The sequence below is a fragment of the Mus caroli genome, chromosome 13 (genome assembly GCF_900094665.2).
Source record: "Mus caroli chromosome 13, CAROLI_EIJ_v1.1, whole genome shotgun sequence".
Lineage (NCBI taxonomy): Eukaryota > Metazoa > Chordata > Mammalia > Rodentia > Muridae > Mus > Mus caroli.
This window is the reverse complement of record NC_034582.1, coordinates 38,318,610-38,341,459: the sequence shown is the minus strand read 5'-3', so window position 1 is coordinate 38,341,459 and position 22,850 is coordinate 38,318,610. Positions and strand designations below refer to the sequence as shown.

Here is a 22,850-nt window from a genome sequence, read left to right as displayed (position 1 = left end):
ATGGGTGGGTAGGGAAGTGGGGGGGATATGGGGGATTTTTGGGATAGCATTGGAAATGTAATTGAGGAAAATACGTAATAAAAAAAAAAAGAAGTGGTATGAATCTGTGCCCAGTGCTAAAGCCTGAGTGTAAATGTGGCTTGTGCTGGCCAGTATGCCAGAGTCTTGTTGGAGAAGAACTGTAGCACCAGAACTCATTCTTTCTTGTCAGTCTTGACCCAAAGATGTCACCATCCCTAGTTCCTTATCACCATGTACTTGGTGTTGATTGCAAGCTTTTGGAACCAGGGCAGAATGGCCTGGTTGCCATGTAACCTAAGCCATGGTAGTGTAAGTAAAGCGAAAGCTGGAAAAAGATGTCGATGGGAGAGAGGCAATGTGTGATGGTTTGAATATGCTTGGTCCAGGGAGTGGCACTATTAGAAGGTGTGGCTTTGTTGGAGTGGGCGTGGCCTTGTTGGAGTAGGTGTGTAACTGTGGGTATATGCTATAAGACCCTCATCCTAGCTGCCTGGAAGCTAGCAGCCTTTAGATAAAGATGTAAAGCTCTCAGCTCCTACTGCACCATGCCTGCCTGGATGCTGCCATGCTCCTGCTTTGATGATAATGGACTGAACCTCGGAACCTGTAAGCCAGCTCCAATTAAATGTTGTCCTTAATAAGACTTGCCTTGGCCATGGTGTCTGCTCACAGCAGTAAAACCCTAACTAAGACACAAGGGTAGCAGGCTGACACACTTACTAGCTTTTGTTCAATGCTAAACACACACACAATATATAGCTAACTAATGGAATCAGAGTCCATCTTATCTATGCGAGCTTCCAGGGGGCATGTTCAGCTGAAATCAAGGAATTGCTGCCGAGAACCCACAAAGGATGCCCCAGTCCTCTTACAAAGGCAAAGGCTTCTGGCATTCAAGGCTCCTGGTTTTCAGCCCTAACCTTCATTGCTATGCCACTAGAATCCTGCATTACTGCCCCAAAGGACTACTTGCTATTTCTTGAGCATAGCGACCCTCATAAACATCCTCCTGGGGCCTGTGCTGCTTGTTCACATTTAATGCACACCTGCTACCACTATTTTCTTCAAAATTGTTTTACATATGGTCTCCACACCAAGTGTTTCCCATAGTGATTACCTCCTGCAGATCCTATCTCAGGCAGTCTTAGCCTCTTTCTAAAACAGTACATGCAGGCTTAGTCAACCTATACTTGGTGGGAATCTAACTGTGCCCCTCCCCCAACACACACACACACACACGAATGCACACATGGTGGCAGATCCCCCAACACACACACACACACACACGAACGCACACATGGTGGCAGGGGTGGGGGGGGGTCATTCTTGTATTTTCAGAAAAGAAGATCAAGATTAGATAATATGGAGAAATTGGTATAGTGAAGTCAACCCAGGAAACGTACCCATTCCTTACTTACACTTTTATTTTGAAATCTCCGGTGGTTATAAGTTTAGATATATTGGAAGCCTTTCTGATTGCTGCCAGCCCATGTTTAGAGCTAGCCAGGGCTCATTCTGAGCTTGTCTTTGGCATGGCCATGCAATACAGAGTAGCCTAAGTGCCACACCACCTCCCCCGGGCATGTAGACTGTAGGGTACAGTGGTATTCTTTTGTTTTCACTATCCCCAGCAGATACCAGGCAACTAGAGGAACCCTATTTGGTGCACGCTTGCTGGGGCTTCACTCCAGCCAATTCATACAGTTAACTTTACCCTGCTCCCTTTTCTATAGAACCACCAGAGAGCCTTTGCCTTGCTCCCGTTTCTGCCTCATAACCACCCTTATGCTCCTCTCTTAGCCATGACTGGTGAGCCAAGCCTCTGTCTCCAGGACCATAAGGATAATAGACTTGCGCTTCCCAGTTGTTCCTGAACTTGACCTAAGAGAACACAGAACATCTTCACAGCATCAGATACCAACAAGTGTAAACTGCCCACCTCCATATATGGCCTTTGTGTTATGAGCAATTATTTTTTTCCATTCAGTGGAATGGATGAAGCCCAAGTTCATGGTACTCTAATCTTTGGTGAAACACACCACTGTGGGGAGCTGAAGGCGGGGAGGCATGAAGGTAGAATGTCAGAGAGAGAGAGAGAGAGAGAGAGAGAGAGAGAGAGAGAGAGAGAGAGAGATAAAGGGAATATTAATCTGAGAGCAACACAGCAACAAAATGAAATTAGGTATTCAAATATGACTACAGAACAACGAAAGTGCCCACAGAATCAGAGAGAGAGAGAGAGAGAGAGAGAGAGAGAGAGAGAGAGAGAGAGAGAGAGAGAGAGAGAAGAGAGCGCTATAAATAGGAACACTGGTTTCAGCTTAATGATCATTGCATCTATTCTCACTAGACTCGCCTAAGTGCTGGAACTGGAAAGTTCTGCAGGGCAGATGTTGTTTGTTAGACCAAATTGTAGTTGCAGATACCATGGCACATTGAAATGAGCAATTGCTTTACATTTGCTGAGAGTACAGTTGTTTCTTGGTATCTGAGGGGTTTTAGTTCTTGCCATAACCACATCAGCAAGCAGATGGTCAGGCTCCTTACACCAAATGGCTAATGTGTACACACAGTCTACACACACACCTCCTGTATACTTCAAATAATCTCCAGGTTACTTATGATACCTAACACACTGGGAATGTTATGTTAAGTACAACAGTGATTATTTGTATTTGTGTTATTTTTTTATTATTGGATTTCAGCCTTCAAAATTATGAGAAATAAAAATTTTTTAAGTATTTTTAAAATTAATTTTATGTACATGAGTGTTTTGCCTGCATGTATGTATGTGTGCCATGTTCATGTCTGATGCCTTCAGAGGTCAGAAGTGGGTGTTGGGTCCCTTGAAATTGTAGTTGCGGATGGTTGTGAGCCACTGTGTAGGTGCTGAGAACTGAATGTGGGTCCCCTGAGTGAGTGCTCTTGATCACAGAGCCATCTCTCTAGAGCTGACAGAGTTAAGTTTTGTTGCATAAGACATCTAGCCTATGTGATTTGGCATGGCTGCCTGAGCAGACTAATATAAGTGGTGAAGCAGGTTTTCTAATTTCTTAAACGGACGAAAACATACACAGATCCGAAATCCACAAAGCTGATTTCCTGGCAGTCTAACTACAATCACCATCTTCATATCCTTTGTTGGTCATCTTCTGTGAGAAGGAGATAGGACTAATGGTACCTTGTAATGCTAGCTGCCCAGTGGCTACCCAAATGTGAGGTCAGGTCGTGAAGCCATGCCACCATGCATTATCCTTTGAAACCATGCTCTCTTCTGCATTCACCTACCACGTATGGGGTGTCTGCTCCTCATGGGGTCTTCACACAGAAGGTACTGGTTATAGTCATGTGATGGTTACCATATAGCTCCTGGGTAAGAATGCTTAAGGAAACAATTGTGGAGTCTTAGAAAAGCAGGAGACAGCTCTGATCACACTTTCCCTCTGGGGCCATCCATCATTCCACTAAGAACCCGTTTCTCCGAGACTCATTCACCTTAGATCACATCCACAACACAGGCAGCTAGCTCTACTGGGGACTCTGCCTCCAGAAAGGTAAGACTCTGATGCCCAACAACTTCCAACTCTGGCCCATGTGCTGCTGGGCAGGCTGATGATGGAGAAGAGGAGATAGAAGAGGGGTCCATGAAGAATACAGGAAGAATGAGGGCTTTTCTCTGCTCAACTGAAGAATAGAGAATTGTAAGACACACATTCCCCAAGTCCATTGTGGTTTTCCTGATGACGTAGAATTAAATCCTAAAGAAGAGTTAGTTCTGTGTGTAGCTCTCTGATTGGGAAGCTGGGTAACACTCCCACTTCTTTTAATCAAGCCTGGTGCCTGCCAATGGCCCAACAATTACTTTCCAACACATGGACAAAACAACAACCATGAGAACATACTAGTCACTCACGAATCTTAATTTAGAGTTCTGGAATTTCTTAGTTGATTAATTCCTTCTGACATGGCCCAGATGTCTCTGGTGTAATTAGCGACAGAACGGGGTTAGCAGAGCCTTTCATGGTGATGCAGATTCATTATGACTGATTGCTCATTTATGAAAATTAAGCAAGTCTAATGGAGTTCAGATCTAAAAGGATAGCACTAGCTCGACAGTCCCTAGACACGAACATCTCTCTCGATCTTATCTTTACCACATTTAAGAGACAACTACGCACAAGAAAAGGTTATAATGTATTTTTATGAGTTTGCTCCAAGTTATATGGTACGGATGTTCATAGATCATATAGACACACTCAGAGAGATCTTCAGTCCCTCGCGTGCAGGGTCCTATGAATAGCCGCTCCACTCAAGCAAGGCTGCCATATTCTCTCATTTACTAGATAACTAAATAAATTGGAGGGTGCCATGAAATAAATATTCTGTAGCTACTCTTTCCTATCTACTGGCTTCCTCCTTTTTCTACTGATAATGGATTCTTGTCAGCTCACACTGCATTGACAAGAGAAGCCTTCCTGGCTCAGGTCATTCTGCTCAATGCCATTAGTAATGTTGAGGTGCATGGTGCACAGCTGGCCTTGTTGGCATCTGTGACAAGTCTCCAACTGTTTCCCATTTCTGTTCATTCTACCCGATGACCCAGGAAGGTTATTTTATTTTGTTTTGTTTTAATAGTGGGCCTCAATATATAGCCTTGGCTGGCCGGAAACTTCCTTTATAGACTAAGCATGACTAAAAAACAGCACAATCTGCTTGCCTCTGCCTCCCAAGTGCTGGAATTAAAGGCATGTAGCACCATGACTGTCCTCTCTGGGAAGATAATTTAAAGGCCCACTCCATCATACCCCTCACTCCCAGCCTCAACATTGCTACTTCCAAAGAAATAAACTCTTTGCTGGCTACTACCGGGTGAACCCTGTCTCTCAGTGGTTTTAATAAAACCCTAATGGAGTCTTTATCCCAGCTGAGCCACTGAAGTGACCTAACATATCATTACCTCTGAGCCTTTTCCAGAGTCTTTTTCTTGGAAATCTATTCCCTAATTCTTTACAAATGTTCTTCACTCTGCAAATGTCAACCAGACTTCTGTCTTCTTCAGGGGCCTTCTGTGAGGCTGTACTGAACCATGATTCTATTCTGAATGGCATTTATTAGAGCACTCTTAACACAGCCAGCCCTGGGTTCTATAGAGACCTGGCTTTGCACTCCCGTGGACACCCAAATCCACGCATGCTCAAGCCCCTTCTACAAAATAACATAGTATTTATATAGACCCCACACACATCCTCCCCGATACTTAATTATCTCTAAATGACACTGCTTAGTTCAATTCAGACACTGGGGAAATAACTGTAGCACCATGCTGTTGAGGGAAATGACAAGAAAAAGGTCTGGATGTATTCAGTATAAAATTTCTAATAAATATTTTTGATGTGTGGGGTGGCTGAAACATCGATATAGAACCTGTGTCTACAGAGAACTCATGGAATATGCATTCATTAAACAAGTACAGAGTTGTGTCCACTTTGATAACAACACAGTGTTCTGTCTATGGAAGGCATGTTGAGCAAATATGTATAATATGTACATATAAGGGTTTATTCTGTACACTATTGAATTTTTCTTAAGGGGTGTTTGTTGTCCAAGGCCTAAAGGGTATATATAACTTAGACTTTGTAGTTTTAATCCTAGAAATTCCCTGGGAAAACCTTAAAAAGACAGAGGGAGACTACTACAGATGCTTGCTGTTGTATTTTTTACAGTAGAGAATGCAGAAGAGTCCCTTGATCTGCACCAAAAAGCTAATAAAACCACACGGTGGAATAGTTACTAATACGATGAGGTTCAGCTCCCACATTGTTCTATACAAAGAACAGGCGAGGAGGCAGCGTGTAGAGTGATGGTTGATTTTTGCTAGACAGTGGGTTTGTGTCTTGGACGGTGGCCTATTTTCCTTTTGATATTCAGTGAATTATAATGTTGGGATACTAAACTGATGTATTAAATGGTTCTTAGAGAGCCAACAGCGCTTTTATGCCACAGGCACCCAACTGAGTTGGATGGGGACATCGGTAGAGCACAGTTTGCTGTGAGTCCCTGTGGATGCTGGACTGTATGATAACTCACACCGATAGCTAACGGGTGGGATGCCCAGCTTCCGATCACGCTTCCACTGTCCTGCCAGCCCTGGAGAAGCCACTTTCTCTTCTTCACCCTGTCTATTATAAGTGAGTGTGTTTCCCACTTTCCTCCACCATCACGTGTAAAATATCATAAAGGTCACTTAGACACTATTTGAAAAAAACACATTCCTGTCATTCCAAAGGAAAGACAAGGACAAAAATGGAACAGAGACCAAAGGAAAGGCCATTGAGAGACCGCCCCACACAGGGATCCATCCCATCTGCAGACACCAAACTCAGACTCAATTGCTGATGCTAAGAAGCACTTGCCCATAGGAGTCTGGTATGGCTGTTCCCTGAGAGGTTCTATCAGCCCCTCACCAATATAGATGCAGATACTCACAGCCAACCATTGAACTGAGCCCAGGGACCCCAGTGGAAAAGCTAGGGGAAGGACTGAAGGAGCTGAAGGGGATTGCAACCCTCTACGAAGAATAATATCAGCTAACTGGACCACCCAGAGCTCTCAGAGACTAAACCATCAACCAAAGAGTATACATGGAGAGAGTCAGGACTCCAGATACATCTGATACATATGTAGCAGAGGATGGCCTTATTTGACATCAGTGGGAGGGGAGGCCCTTGGTTCTGTGGAGGCTTGATGCCCCAGCATAGGGGGATGCTAGAGCAGTGAGGCAGGAGTGGGTGAATGGATGGAGGAGCACCCTCATAGAGGCAAAGGGGAGGGAGGAGAGGAAGAATGGGATGGGGGGGGGGTTGTAGAGGGGTAACCGGGAAGGTAGGTATCATTTGAAATGTAAATGAATAAAATGATAAAAAAAAAACAAACAAAAACTCCACAAAGTATGTTGTACAAAAGCAGTTGATAGGGGTCTGATTATATCACACATGGTGAAATGCAATTTCATTACACACCCAGCTCTCTACCTGAGCACATTCATTAATCACACAGAGCAAAAATACAGGAAAAAAAACATTTTTGAGCAACTCTGCTAAGCCTGTGCTTCCTCTAAGCTATCCCCACACCCTGATTGGCTATTTTATTGCAGTTGCTTTTTGAGACAGGGTTTCATGTAGCTCAGGCTGGCCTCTAACTGCTCATCCTCTTGCCTCCCCATCCCAAGTGCTGGGATTACAGGCACGCACCATCATGCCTCGGTTCTTTCTTTTTTAAGAGAACTGACAGTAAATGAATAAAATTAGTTTTAATTGCAGAAATATTCCAGACTTTAGATCAATAACTTACAAACATTTAAAGCCTTCGCAGACTCATTACAAAAGGAGCAAAGCACTTGTTTTTTTCGTCTGTGTAAACATTTTGACATTGATTCTAATTCACCCAGATGGGCGATAATCTTGAATTGGTCACATAAATACAATGTACATATTTACAGATACACAGACGACAGATAACACCGAAGGCTCTTAGCATATGGCCGGCAATTGCATATCAAATGCTTCTTGACACAGAGACATAAATCCTGGTCATGACTTCATGTACCAACAAGCACGTACAAATACCCAAACACCCCGTGGGCTATCTTCTCAGAGATGTGTATTCAGGTCTCAGATAAAAAGAATGAGAGAGTAAGAAATTGTCCCGTGAAGGGAGGGAGGGAGGGGCTGTGCGCCTCAGATGTTGGACTTACCTGTTAAGTGGTTGGCAATCCGGGCAGTGGGTTTGGGAGGCAGGGCCGGGGGCTGCTTGTGAAGGGACAACTGTTTCACTGGGGTCTCCTCATGGTCTCCAGGGAAAGCAGCAGATTTTTTGGGGGGCAGGAACAGAACTGGTTTGGCTGAAGGATCTTGGGACAGGAGGACTCCAGACTCACTGGCAGAGGGACTCTCTTCAGACACTGAGGGGACAACCACATGATACACGGGAGACATTACACGAACGCAGTGCAGGCCAGCTGGGGGACACAGGACAGGGACACTGGCAAGCCAACATGACGGCAGAGTGCCACCTGCTGCAGGCCATCATGGGAACACAGAGAGGGAGAGAGAGAGATAAAGCAAGGGCAAAGGAAAGCCAAGAAGGCAGGTAGGGTGTGGAGGGGCAGAAGGGGAGGAAGAAAGAAGGAGAGCAGGAGCAAGGGGGGGGGGGAGGAGGAGCAAGGACATGTTTTCATGAAAAAATGTCACCATTTCAAACTGAGCCTGCATCATCCAAAGATTGCAGATGCTCTACCCAGTGACTCAGGAGACCAGAGGCACAGCTAACAGGAGTAGAAGAAGGATTTCAAGTCCCCTAAATGGAAAAGAACTTGCCCTTGGGTTCCGAGAGAAGAGAGAGACAGGCCACAAACTCATACTGGTATTGTCCAATGGGTCTTCTTGCTCTCTGGTCTGGGATACCAGTGGCATCTGGCAAAGCTGACACCCTCACACTTTGGTGGCGGCTCCTCTAATCTCTGGAATGGTCAGGACCAAGAGTCAGGGTCTCAATGAGGACTCTAGTTCGAAGGGCAGACTCTTGCCTAGCCTGGCTCTGCACGTTCTCACAAGGCAGAGGACGTGCAAAGGCTATGCCTTTTAATTTGTCCAGTTCCTTTACTTCCTGTTTATCAGACTTCTTATCATCTTTATTTTTTTTCCCTTCCTTTCCCTCCACACTCCTCTCTCTAGGGTCTCTTCTGTTCTAGGATGGTATAAACTCACTCTGTAGCAGGAGATGACCTTGAACTTCCAGTTCTCCTGTTTCTACCTCCTGAGTGCTGGGATCCCAAGGCACGTACCACCCTGCCTTAGGACTAAGTACATGGTACTAGGGATTGAATCCAGGGCATCCGTGCATGCTAGGCAAGCACTGTAGCAGCCTAATAGCACCTTGACTCTCACCGTCTTACTGCAACTTATCTCTTCTTTGGTTGAGCTGTCATGGGGTGGTACCCACTGCTTCCTTCTGTGCTGGTATTCTACATAGTAGCAGTATAACTCTGTGAGTCTGATGGGGTAAGAGATTTCACTAAAACAGCCTAACTGCCAGATTCCAGTAGTGCATGGGAAGTTGGATGGTTCAAGGGAAGTTGAGATTAAAAAAATATCCTTGCTTAAAATTCTAAAGGACAAACAAAATATGGCTCCGTTGATTGTCTGTCCCCCTGCTTTCCATGACTGCTACAAGCAGGGAGTTTATACAGGATTCCTCCCCACTTCTTGCCTTCCTTCTCCCCTGGAAGAAATAATATCTACATAGCAGTACAACCCTGCAAAGAACCCCGGACACCCAGAGTTTTCCCCCACTGCAAGGGACATTGTTCTAATTACTTGTTGAACAATAGCTGGCCTGGTCCCACAGGTAAGTGTGGGAACCGACTTGGGAAAACAGTCTCTCACCTTCCCCAAATGTGAGCAACGTGTACACATGGATGCCACAGACAGGGGCACCAGGACAGGACCTTTTCACCCACACACCAGGTAGTCCTAGAGGCTCTTTGACCAGGCTATCTCCTGCCATGTGCTGAGCCTCTCTATTGGTAGAGATTATCTTTGGGCTGACTAGGAGGTCTCTGTACCTCCTAAGAGAGGCAAATTAGCCACTGAATGACAATGGACCAAAGAGAGAGGCAAATAATCAAAAGGCATCTAAATCCATCTATAGGCAGGCTCCAGCTTAGTTGGGAAATTGTATACAATTTAACAAACATGCCAATTGTCTGCATCTAGTAGATTTACTAATCTGGAATGATTATTGATGGGTATATTGGGACTAGAAATCAAACGGTGTGGTCAGGCCTTTGGAGCAGCTGGGTTAGACAGGCTTAGAGAGAGATAGGATCCTTTTGATTTATGTTAACGAAGGTGAGTGTCAGAAAACAAACAAGATTTTAAACCATCAATATTATAAAACAAGTTACAATAATTTTAAATAATTAAAGTGACGCATGCCACAAAAAGTGCTTTTACTGACTACAAAGCATCCCGTGAAGATAGCATTTGTGTTTTCCTAGGTTCAGTTATGTATAGACAAACTGTGTGGCCAGTTTCCCTGAGTTCAAATGAGCATCCCAAGTCCTGCCAGGAGACTGCGACATCAGGGACCCACCCCAGGCCTGTGCCATGCCATTACCTGGTCCATCCATAATGTCTGAAGCTTGGAGCACCTCATATGAACATGGGTCCCTGGGCATTGGGACAGGCTCCATTTCCGACAGAGCAGGCAAAGAGAGTTGGCTGGAGCTCAGGGACTGTCCGTTCTCCAGGGAGTCATCTTCATTTGATATGGAGAGTTCTCCATCTGTGGGAAGGAAGAGATGGTAGTATCAGATAAGGTCTGTCCTCACAGTGACACTCAAGGCTGCTAACAAGTCAAGATGCTCTGAACCATCTTTATCAAGGTTACTATCTGCACTTGACACCACCTTTAGAGAGAGCCCCATTTAGTAAGTCTTTTAAGAGGAAAACAATTTATACACATAGACTTACTGAATTTTTAATCATGTGTAGTTAGTTGTGTCTATGCATGGGTGTGTCCTATGAGACCAGAACAGGCTATCATGACATGAGCTATGCCAATCTTTTGGCAGGGACTCTCTTTGTGCCCATTAGGATTGCTCCAGAGAGAGGCACCTTGGCTGCTTGGGTGACAATAGACCAAAGAGGGAGGCACTTCAGAGGATGGTACCAGAGCTGTAGTGAGTAGCAGCTGTGAGTCTCCCAACTCCAGTCATCTGCAAGGATGTTTTATGACCTCTCTGCAAGGATGTTTTATGGCCTCTTAGCCACCAAGCGTCTCCTAGCCCATATACATATTAAGAAAAATGAGTGAAAAATTATTTTTTCCTTTGAATTTTTAGAAAGATATAGAAACCTAGCAGGCAACAGAGACCCAAGATGGAGAATTTCTACATCAGTGAACAAAATATTAAAAGGCCATTAGTAGCTCTCCACAAGCTGACAGAAAGGCCCTATTGCTGAAGACAATATGGATACAACTCATTGAACACGGAGAAGTCAAGCTGGCATCTACATAGAGCCTTCACCCCTACTGAAGGTGCATGTTTTAAAAGCAAATATTTGGTACTGGAAGGTGCTCTGTACTCTACCAAAGGAGAAAGGTGAACACCAACCCAGGTACAAAACCTTTAGTCTATAATGGTGACCTGCCTGTGACATGTGCTGGTGCAGTAGCGACCCAACGCTTTTGGAGGTAACCAAGCACTATCTGATTTGAGTCATGGCCCACTCCGTGAGATAGAACCCATCCGCAATGCTGCTTGGGTGGCCCATGAACCTGAGACTAGATAGGACAGTGACCTGGGGGTGGGGGGGAAACACAGATGATGCTGTTCTGCTAAGGGAAGGTAGCAATAAGATGGCTTGTGGTGACATTTGGTGTATGCATAGATCAGAGCCTTGCTTTGCCAATATCAGAGAAATTCCTTTCTGTAGCAAGTGGGAAGAAACACAGAGACCCACAGCCAGCCATCATGCCACGATTGAGAGATCCTAGAAGGCTCAGACCTAAAAGGGATGTTTCCACCAAATCACTCTCCGTAGGGCCCAGGAGGCTCTTTAGAAGAGGAGGCAGAAAGAGTATAAAGCCAGAGGAGATGGAGGGCACCAAGGAAGCAAAGTCCTCTACTTCCTATCAAGAGACAAAGAACCTCAGATACCTGTTTGTTTTTTTATTTGTTTCTAATGACAGACGGAATGAGTGTGGATCTGGATGGGAGAAGAGGTGGGGAGGAACTGGGAGAGGGAGGGGTCAGGAGAGAGGGAAACTATAATCATAATATATTGTATGAAAAAAAAATCTAATTTCAGTGAAAGAAAAACAATAGAACACCAAACAACAGCAAAGCCCAAAAAGCATTAGGGAGCAGAGACGCAGTGAGAATGTGCAACCTCGGCAGGGAAGGAGACTGTTTCCCTGTCCTCATCATATATTTGGGGTGAATGAGTGTCTAGGAAAAATCTACACTCTCTACCTAACAGGCAGCAGCAGCCCGAAGCAGCTGGGAAGTACCAGAATTCTTTGGTGCCAACCACCAACCATGTCAACTTTGATCTGCTTGAAGCTCAGTCCCCCAGTGGGCCTAGAGCTGACAACCCCAGATCGAGGATCAAAGACTCCCATTCAATGGCCATTTGTTAAATCAAAACTCCCTCCAGCACGATTTCATCGACACCCAGGGAGTCTTAGATAGCTGAGCATTAAAGCCAAATTAATTTTTCAAGAGGACTTAAAGCTCTTTCAGTCAGATGAATAAACACCCAGATGAAAGATAAAGTCGTGCCCACTCAGAAACAGATCTTTGTAAAGCAATGACCTGACTTAAAACTGGAAAGAGAGAGAGAGAGAGAGAGAAAAATTTCCTGTCTATGTTGTGATTTTATACATCTATGATACCTGATAGCATGGAAATCCTTCAGGCTACCCCATCAGAATTGCAGTCAATAAAATGTATGTTTGCTAGAGTACTTTATGAAACCAACAGGCCTTAAGCAGCACATAGTTCAAGGGTCTACAGTGTTTGACCTTGATCCTCTATACACATTAAAAAAAGGAGAAATATCTAAATACTCGTTGAAGCAGACAGTCCCACACAGTAGTGGCCTTGGAGGGCTACGCTGGATCTCATTTTCTTCTTTTCACTCAACCTTTCTGCACATCCTAAATAGTAGTAGATGCTATTGTCCTGGAGATGAAAGATATGGTTACCACTACTTCATGAGAACACAGGAGCAGGGCAGGACCTTAAGGCCAATGCCGTGGAGATTAACACAGCTGAGCTGCAAACTGCAAGATGGGGAGAGCTGTGCGGTGTTAATGTGACCCTATAGTAGCCCAGTCTTCTCAACATGCTTTTATTTATCATGTTCAACGTGATACCGTGAGAAGTGGTTCTGCTAGAAATCCCCAGTTGGTAGGATGGTGACACAGCTGTCATTCGGTGGTTCCCCAGGAGGCCACTCTGATGCTTGATGTCCCAAGCATATTCACAGCCCCAGAGAAGGCCACCTGAGGAGGAAAGGGTCTTATTGCAATCACCAAACTTGGCTTCTTGGATGACTGATGCTGTTGAATGATGGCTGCCTGCGTCTAGATCTGAAATTACCACACGGGTAACTCTGGGAGAAAGGGCGCAGCTGCAGTTGCATTTGTCTGGGTGATGCTGGTGACTCTGGATTTCATTAAGTGACTGCTTAGAACATATTCACAAATATTTATATGATACAAAAACAGCTAAGAGCTTATAATGTTTAGCCTCGATTCACCAATATTTCATCTTAATAAATGAGGCATGAGTTTTGTGTACTTTCGTTCGAACATCAATGCTCTATTTTATTTGTAATGTAGTAAACTGTTTTTGCTCAGGGAACATATATTTCCAAGTGGATTGATTAACTCCTTAGAGTTTAAACAGCAATAAAGAAGCAGATATGAATAACCTGGGAGGAGAAATTTTTACCAATTATGGTAATATAATATCATTTACTCTCAATTCTTCTTAAAAAGTAAGATAATAATCATGTAGAATCGTAAGTGATGAATTATCTGACATAAGTAAAAATAGAAACATCATTAAACAATTATATATGTTGTATATATGCAAAAAAAGAAGTCAGTTTACAGTCTTCCTAGGGACTTAGCCAACCGAGAAGACAGTTGGCTCTCTTTTCTTGGGATGCCTCCACTCCCTCAAAATGGAGCTCCTGTGGATGAAAAGCGACTTTTGCTAGGTCACAAAGTCCTGAGATGCTCTGCAGAGGGGTTATCTTGAGAATTTTCATTGTTGTGACTGGTTAATACACATTTCCATTAAAAAATAGACAAAGAAGTAAAAGATAATGACGACCCCTCCAACCTCCCCAACAGAAGCACTTTCTTCTTTCTGTGACTACTTTTCATGGCTGAGGTCTTACTGATTGCAAAATTTTGTGTGTTGGTGCTGGAGACATGATGCAGTGGCTAAGAGCACTGGTTGTTATACAGAGGACCTAGGTTCAGTTCCCAGTACTGACATGGTGGCTAACTATGGGTCTGTAACTTCAGTTGTAGGAGATCTAACTCCCTCTTCTGGCACCTGTGGGTACTGCATGCCTGTGGTAAAAACACAGACAGACAGAATACCAATACACATTTTTAAAAAGCCTTTAAAAATTGTCTTTTAAAAAATCTTACCATTATGAGCTCAATTATAATTCTAAATGTTTACTTACTTATGCCCCTCACATCCCTACCAAACATTAAAATTTCCCAACTAATTGCTTAGCTTAAAGGTAGTGTAGTATATGATGTTGCTTGCATTATTCCCATTTAACTATGTGCTGTAAAATGTAATGATGAAGATATTTAAATCACAAAGGCATCACAGTGTTTTATAGAATTATGAAAACAAAGTCGACAAGGCCACCTTACATAGGGTTTTTCTGTAATTAGAATTGTAATGTCTATGGACACATAAATGGTTCTTGTGAAGTTATCCAAAGGTTTTTCTACTTGACAGCTATTGGCAATTTATAGACCACATAGTTTCTGGGAAGGTCTTCAATATTAACAATGTTAAGTATCTTTATGTATTGAGCTTCCTATCTCTACACCATACCTATATATCCATTCATCTATCCACCTAGTATCCATATATATTTCCATCCATCCATCCATCCATCCATCCACCTGCATGTTTATATCTATACATATACATATATATATGTATATATATAGGACACAAAAACCACACAATAGATAGGATAAATCTATAATCTTAATTATGACCAAGATGAATAGTTGCAAAAGTAAAGAATCATTTTCTTTAGAGAGAGTCATGCTGCTTGAGACGTGAATAAATAAATATATACATATACTAAAAAAGAATTATGCTGTTATTTCTTAAAGTAACACTTACATATTTACATGATTACATTTTATCACATACACTAAAGTGGAAACAGTGTAACCAACATCAATATACTATACCACTTTCAAGCCAAGCACTTAGCAGGGAATTTTTAATGCTTGGGAGGGATGTGAAGGCAATCTGACTGTGACATCTCTCACTCCGTTGGTCACTTGGGTGGATACATTTGATCTGGCTGACTAGGTGGGTGTCCTCTTCCCTGCCATCCCATATGTCTCTCCTAAAGCTGTGTGCTCGATTGAGAGGACCTCCTTCCCTGCATAGAGGAGGACTGTTCTTCAGTTGGGGGCTATGTTCCTGGCTAGAATCTCCAAACAAACCCAGTGCTTATTAATTCTAAGTGTGATTAACTCCAAGACTATTCTCCATGTCTTCTTGCTGCTTCTAAGTACTGTTTATCAAGCACCTTTACCACCAGAAAGAAGAACTTTCCTGATGTTGCACTTCCCAGAAGAAATACCACGTCTCCATGACTCGGATGAAGCAGCTGGGTTATTTTGTCCCTGTATCTACCCAGGTCATTATTATCTAACTTATTATGGATGAAATAGTGAACCAGCCATTAGAAGTTATCCTGACGTTTTACAATGCCTTTCAAAGGTATCTGTACTGATGGTTAAAATGGCACATGATGATCCACAATCATGTGTTTCCTCGTAAAATGTGAGCAGGAGGAGGGGAAAGGATGCAAGATATTGGCATCCTGTCATGGTGATGGGCTAGGGAATCACCATGGAAACAGATACTGAATGTGTCTGACTGAGTTTTGGATTAGGTTAACTGGGGTGGAAAGACCCACTCTAAATGTGGTAGGTACTATTCCATGGACTCAGGTCTTGGGTGTATAAGAAGGGGAAATCTGATCAGTCAGATTTGTTCAAAGCTAAAGATAATTAAAAAATATTTCTATATGAATGTCGCCATGGAGAATGGGTAGCAGAAAGTAAAATACCCATGGATACCGGCATATCAACAGCTTCTACCCATGGATACGGGCATACCAGCAGCTTCCACTTTTAAAAACCATTGACTATGGGGACTTTTGTTTTGAGAAGGTGCAGAGTTCATGATCCTTCGGAATGTGATAAAACAACAACAACAACAACAACAACAACGTGCCAGTTTTAACTCCGAAAAATTTTAATAAAGTTAAGCTCATCATCGAAGCTGATTTTCTAAGTTATGATGTTATGGCTTTTATAAAAAGTTATGCTTGCATATGATGTTCTAGTGGGATTAAAGAATCCTTGCTCAATGAATTACAGCTGAGCAGAAGTATGGGGACAAGTTACTTTGCTTAGGTACACCCTTCCTCATGTGAATATACTGAACCATTACTTCAATAAGTTTTATATATATCAAAAAATCTAAATATAAAACTCCAAACTAGAATGAATCAAAAACCCAGAACAGTAGAAACATATACATTTATTCAGGCTGCACAAGAGGGACCCCCGATGGCTGGCTTGGACTTAGTCACACAAGTCTCTGATTTTTAATTTACAAACTGGAATGCTGCAAAAGGAAGGGGAAAAAGGTAGACTAGTGGGAAAATACGAACTAAATATAGCCAACCACAGAACAAAATATTCGAAGTAGGGTGCGTGTTGGTACAGGTCAATCAAAATCAAGTCCCAGGTGACGCTTTGGAAATGTGTAATGTTTCTGGGAATGAGATCCGGCGTGACTGAAGTGACCGTGTGGGTGACACGGATACGTGAGAGAGTGTTTGAAACAGTGTCAACTACAAGTGCAGGACTGGAGAACAATATGCACACCTTGGTGACAGTGACGTGAAAGTGAAAGAGAGGCATGTAGGAGGCCAGAGTCCTGAAGGGATTCTGGTATAACGTAAGTAGAGCTTACTGACCATTAACTTTCCCCCCTATGTCTATGTTCATTTCCTATTGCTTGTGTGTTCTATATGTGAATGTGTCTTCATGAGTATGTGGGTGAAGGGGTGTGATGTGCACGTGGAGGCCAGAGGTCAATTCCTTATAGGAACCTTTTACCTTGGTATGTACGTATGTATGTATGTATGTATGTACGTATGTATGTATGTATGTATGTATATATGTATGTATATGTATGTATGCATGTATGTATGTATTTTACATTTCCAACCATAGAATCCCTCCCTCCTCTTCTCCTAGTCCCTCTCCCCACCCCATCCACTTTTCCTCTGTTTCTCTTTAGAAAAAGACAGGCAACTCAAAAATATCAATCAGCCATGGGATTTCAGTAAGACTAGGCTCCTTCTCTCTTATTAAGGAAGGACAAGGCAACCCAGTAGGAGGAGAGGTTCCCAAAGGCAGGCAACAGAGTCAGAGACAGACCCTGTTCCCACTCTTAGGAGTCCCACAAGAAGACCAAGCTATACAACTGTTACATATGTGCAGAGGGCCTAGGTCAGCCCCATGCCAGTTCCTTGGTGGGCAGTTCAGTCTTTATGAGCTCCTATGAACACAGGTTAGTTGACTCTGAGGGTTTTCTTGTGTCTTATTTTTTATGACAGAGTCTCTGGCTGGCCTGGAGCTCCTGAGAGTAGGGTGACTGACCAGTAAGCCCTAGAGATCTGCCTGTTGCTACGTCCCTAGTTGTGGGATTCAAAAGCGTGGACTGTGCGTGGCCTTTTCGTGTAGGTTCTGGCGTTCAAGCTCAGGTACCCATTCTTTCCTGGGAAACACCTTCCTGACTGTTTCCTCAGCCTACATACGTTTATTAATATTTCCAACAAGGATAGAGGAGGGGCTCATGATGCCATTGGCAGACAGGTGATGGCTGCCGGGGGTGGCGGGGAGGCAGAGTCAGTTTTCTTCAGGGGTTGTGGCCCATGGTAGGTTGGCCATGCTCCGGGAGGTGGTGTTACACCTGTGAGCATAGGGGTGACAATAATTGGACCCAGTGGGTTATAGAAAAAAGTGGGAAGGAGGGAGAGGAGGATGATAGAGGAGATGAAGAAGGAGAAGAAAGAAGACAATGATGATGAAGATGTGAAGTTTTGAGGGGGATGTTGGTAATACATGAGGAGTTAGAGGGGAGCTGAGCTTACATATAATCTAAATACATCATATAAACATATGAAACTATCAAAGAGAATACTTTTATAATCAGGACAAAAAGATATAAAACTGTACACGAAGCCTTATTAACTTAAATACAAAATTAAAATCAAAACAAAATACTTCCCCATAAATTTTGTTAAAAAGAAAAGCCCATTTCTCATTCCTTGGTTCCTGCCAGAAAGAATTCTCCTGAAGTGTTCCTACTTCTCACACAGTTCCTGACTCTCTATAGAGCTAGTCCATCACTAAGATGCAACCCCATGTCCCCATGACGGTCCTTCAAGCTATGTTTTCCTTCCTTGTCTAGACTGGTGTTAATTCAAGGTACACTTTGTCACTTGCTGGGTGGTTTGAGGTGTTTTAGCCTGGGAGCAGGAGAGCGTCAGGTCCATTAGTGACTGCCTCAAGACCAGCTAGCTCCAGTCATCACCACAAGACCTTACCTGGACTTCCTATTCATATCATCTCTCAAATGGTTCACAGGTACAGAGATGCAGAAGGGTGACCTCGGTGAGCTCAGTGGAGCTCACACCCTGAGCAATCTGAAGAAGAATATTTTTCCCATCTTAGGTAGAAGAAAGTGGAAGGAGCCACAGAGAGGCAACAGAAGGAATTCTGTCCTAAACCACACGCCCTTTGGATGTTTGTGTATTAATCAACAGAGGTGTGCTGGTGAGAACCCCAGCTCATTTTTGGAAGACAAACGTAGGAAGAGAAATAACATGCAGATTGGAAAGGAGCCCAGCCCCAGAGCAGGGGGACATCTGTGTCATCTTTGCCATTACTAGCTTGCCACAAGTTACTTCACTTCTGGGGACCTCCATTTTTGTCCTTTTAATAGAATGGACTCCATTAGATAACACCAAATTTCCAGATCTTCATTCCCTGGGTGCTAAGAGATGCAAGAACCCCCTAATACTTGCAAATCAGCCTAAAGGAGAGATGAACTAAACAGCCAAGCATTTTACATCTAGGTTTTGACTCTGGATAAAAAACTTAAGAACTGGGAACTAAATGGATACATTTCTGGCTTACTATGAATAAAGTTTTAATTTTTATATAAAAAATTCTGTAAAGTTTTAGTGTAGATCTAGAGCTTTTTGTTCCTTTTATAAAAATCCTCTGAGCACAGCAGAAAGATGGGCAGGAAGCAAGGAGAGGAGCGAATATTTCTGCATCTCCAATGCCAAGTACTATATTGGACACTTTATTTATGATGGCAATAATAAGAGCCCTTCAAATAGCAATGCAGAAATTTACTATGTGCCAGTTCTGTCTCCATGTTTCTTCTGACTTCTCATTCCTCCCTTCTTTTTATCTCTCTGTTCCTCTCTTCCTTTTTATTCCCCTCTCTTCTGCTCTTCTATCTCTATTATCCTCCCTTACCTATCCTCTTCTCTCTTTTATCTATCTGTCTATCTATCTATCTATCTATCTATCTATCTATCTATCTATCTATTTCTACCTACATCTATCCATATTTCTTTCTTTCTCTTTCTTTCTTTCTTTCTTTCTTTCTTTCTTTCTTTCTTTCTTTCTTTCTCTCTCTCTCTCTTCCTTCCTTCCTTCCTTTTTCTCTCTCTCTCTTTCTCTCTCCCTCTCTCTTTCTTCTATTTCTACCTATAGCCATCTACCTATCATCTATCTATCTATCTATCTATCATCTATATCTATTTCTACCTATGTCTATCCAGTATGTATGTATATATGTATGTATGTATGTATGTATCATCTATTTCTACCTACATTTATCCATTATCTAAGTATCTATCTATCTATCTATCTATCTATCTATCTATCTATCTATCTATCTCTTTCTACCTACAACTCACCATCCATTCATGCATCCATCCATCTGATGAAGATAGTATCCAAGTTTCACATGACAACTTGGAAGTGTTAGCTAAACTGTATCCTCCTTGGGGAGACATATGTGATAGCATTTACACTCACACTCATGACAGTGCAAACAGATTTTGATTTGCTGATGATCATTAAGAGTTATAATTAAAATAAAATAAAATAAAATAAAATAAAACAATGACTCCAGGCTGTGTTCAAGAGAATAATTATCAATGTAAAGACATGTAAAAGGAGCCGATGCAAGAATTTGTCAATTATTTTTCCCCTCAGAGACAGAGCTACTGTCGAGCTTGTTCTGGATTTTCATTTCAGCTTCCCAGAAATTCTTTTGGACTAAAAAGAGCATCTTCTCAAGTGGCTAATGAGTAGAATGGTGATTTCTATGAAAATTGCACCATTAATGGGCTCAGTCCTCATTAGAGGGGCTCATATCAGTGAGCTGTGGCACATATTCTTTTCTTTTTTTCTGAACTTAATGTACTCTTGCTACCAAACTAGAAAATCCCCCTCCACTCAATCAGAGGGGAGACACACTATTCTTTCTTTTTTGCATGTGTATGTGTGTAGTATACATGTGTATATGAATACCCACTGGGGTACACACACATGTGTGTGAATATACATACATGTACGTTCATGTTCAGAGACCCAAAATTGATGTCAGGTATGCTTCTTGATTTCTTTTACTTTATTTCTGGAGGCAGGGTCTCTTGCCAAACCCAGGGCTTGCCATTATGTCTAGTCTTCTGGCCAGCTTGCCTCAGTCCTCATGAGCTTGGGTCTCTACCTACTGAGTGCTGAGATTATATGTAGGTGCCATACCTACCTGCCCTGCCCAACATTAATGAGAGTTTTGGAGATCAGCAGTTTGGTCTTCAAACATGTATGGCAAGAGCTTTATCCATTGTGCCAGCTTCCCAACCCAGAGCCACTATTCTGAAGTCCACAAGGTATCATTCAGTAACAAGATACAGAGCTCTGTAAGAGCTGGCTAGCACCAGTCCCCGTCTAAAACCATCATCCCCAAAGACACTGGCTGCTCTGTAGCCAGTGACACGAACCAGTTGACTAAGAAACAAGTCACCCAAGGGTATCATTGATGAATTAAGACTTTGAGCCTCACAAGTGGAAATGGCTCCCTGGCACTTGTTACTTTTGGAAGAGGAAGAATTCCCTCCAACTTGTCTGATTAAATGAAATGATGCTACAGAGTTCACACAATTTTAAGCATGGAGCTTAGAAGGGAATATATTCTTCTGAAACACTGCCCACTAACGGATTGTTGCTAATTGATTCTTATGCATTTAAAAACTTAAAACTCTTATTTTCCTATAATTAATGAACTAACTAATTAATCACAGTCAGGGTCTCATCCAGAAAATCTCCAACCCAGATCCTCCTGTCACAGACGCTGAGTGCTACAGGTACTACAGGGGTAGCTCAAAGATCTTATTTAAAAGAAACCCAAAATGAACAAAGGCATGAAAAATGATAGTAGCTTTATGGGAATAGCTTTATTCTCAGTGAGTAAAATCCATCTTGTATAATGTGGGCATGCTTTATGTATGCCTGTTTCAAAGTGGCTGAGTACCAGGAGAATTGAAGACAGACTCTCCAGGACCCCATTGGACCAGGGGACCTATATCCTAAGAACCCAAAAGTTGAATAAACCATCAGTTTGTCTTTTATCTCCATCTGCAGTGAGAAATCATTGGATTATCTGGACCAATATATATTCAAAAAAGATTTATTAGGAGGCATGAGGTTCTTTTCTGTCAACTGCAGGCATCTTTGGCTCACAGACTTCCCTTTAACTAACTGTCCGTGCAAATGCATTCTGGCCTTAGGATTTCATCGGCACTGTGGCACATCGGGCAGAAGGGTTCACATTTCAGTATTAATTAGCAAATCACTCAGCTCTTCTTTATTGTTGCTATTGTTTTTGCTTTAACAACTTAAAAAAAATAAAGTCTATGTTTCCAATTTATTAGTATCTTTTGATTTTAGCTGACCATCTTCTCTTACTCTGTGCTCTCCTAAATCAACGGTGTGACAATGACTCCTGTGGTAATTTGAATAAGAAAGCTCTTCCCACCCTAGGCTCATGTGTTTGAATCCTTGGTCCCCAGTTGGTGCTGTTTGGGGAGGTATTGTACTTTTAAGGATGGGAATGAAGCCTTTCTGAAGGAAGTGTGTCACTATAGGGTAGGCTTTAATAATGATCATTGCCTATCCATTCTCTGCTTCCCATGTGTGGATAACCCATGTGTGGATAACCCATGTGTGGATAACCATGTGTGGATAACCCATGGGTGGATAACCATGTGTGGATATGACCTCTCAGCAGAGACCTATGAAACCTTAAGCCTCACCTGCTTGCCATTTGTTTTATTTGGTCTAAGACCCCAGCCCCTGGAAGGATACCACTCACACTCATTCAGACTCTTCCTTGCTCAGTTAAATGTCTCCGCAAACATTCTCACAGACATGCACAGAAGCGTATAGACTAGGTGATTCTAAATCCCAACAAGAAGACAATGAAGGCTAGTCATCGCTGGTAGCTTGCTGCAGCAGCAGCTTCAGTGGTATTTATCAACACTGCCTGTGGCTGCACTGGCTCCTCCTCACACACACTGTATGACACGGGCTGCTTTTCTACCCTGGCGCTTAATGACAGATGCAAATCATGTTGTTTGCCTTTCAGAGATGCCTCTGTCTTTGGCCCTAGCCCCTTGAACAGTGAATTAATATTGAATTAATGCTGACACCTATATTGATGAGTTGTCATGTCTCTGAACACTATTTCTAGATAATGACTCTGGCTCCAAGGTTTGCAGCTGAAATGAGAGACCTTTTTCTATTACTGACTATTTTGATGTCAAAGGTGCAACTAGAACAGTGAATGCATATAGAATGAACTGAATGGCAGT

General features: G+C 42.7%; 1 protein-coding gene across 7 annotated transcripts in view; it reads right to left on the bottom strand.

Moving 5' to 3' along the window:
- Phactr1 (phosphatase and actin regulator 1) overlaps positions 1–22,850 on the bottom strand; it is a 455,390-nt gene that overhangs the window by 70,556 nt on the left and 361,984 nt on the right. For 6 of the 7 annotated variants that reach the window (XM_029468518.1, XM_029468519.1, XM_029468520.1 and 3 more), the window contains 2 exons: positions 10,198–10,365; positions 7,775–7,981 (listed from right to left, as the gene is read on the bottom strand). In XM_029468518.1, coding sequence (XP_029324378.1) covers positions 7,775–7,981; positions 10,198–10,365 — 375 coding nt within the window. The remainder of the gene's footprint in view (positions 1–7,774; positions 7,982–10,197; positions 10,366–22,850) is intronic. The other variant, XM_021179969.2, reaches the window with a different exon arrangement.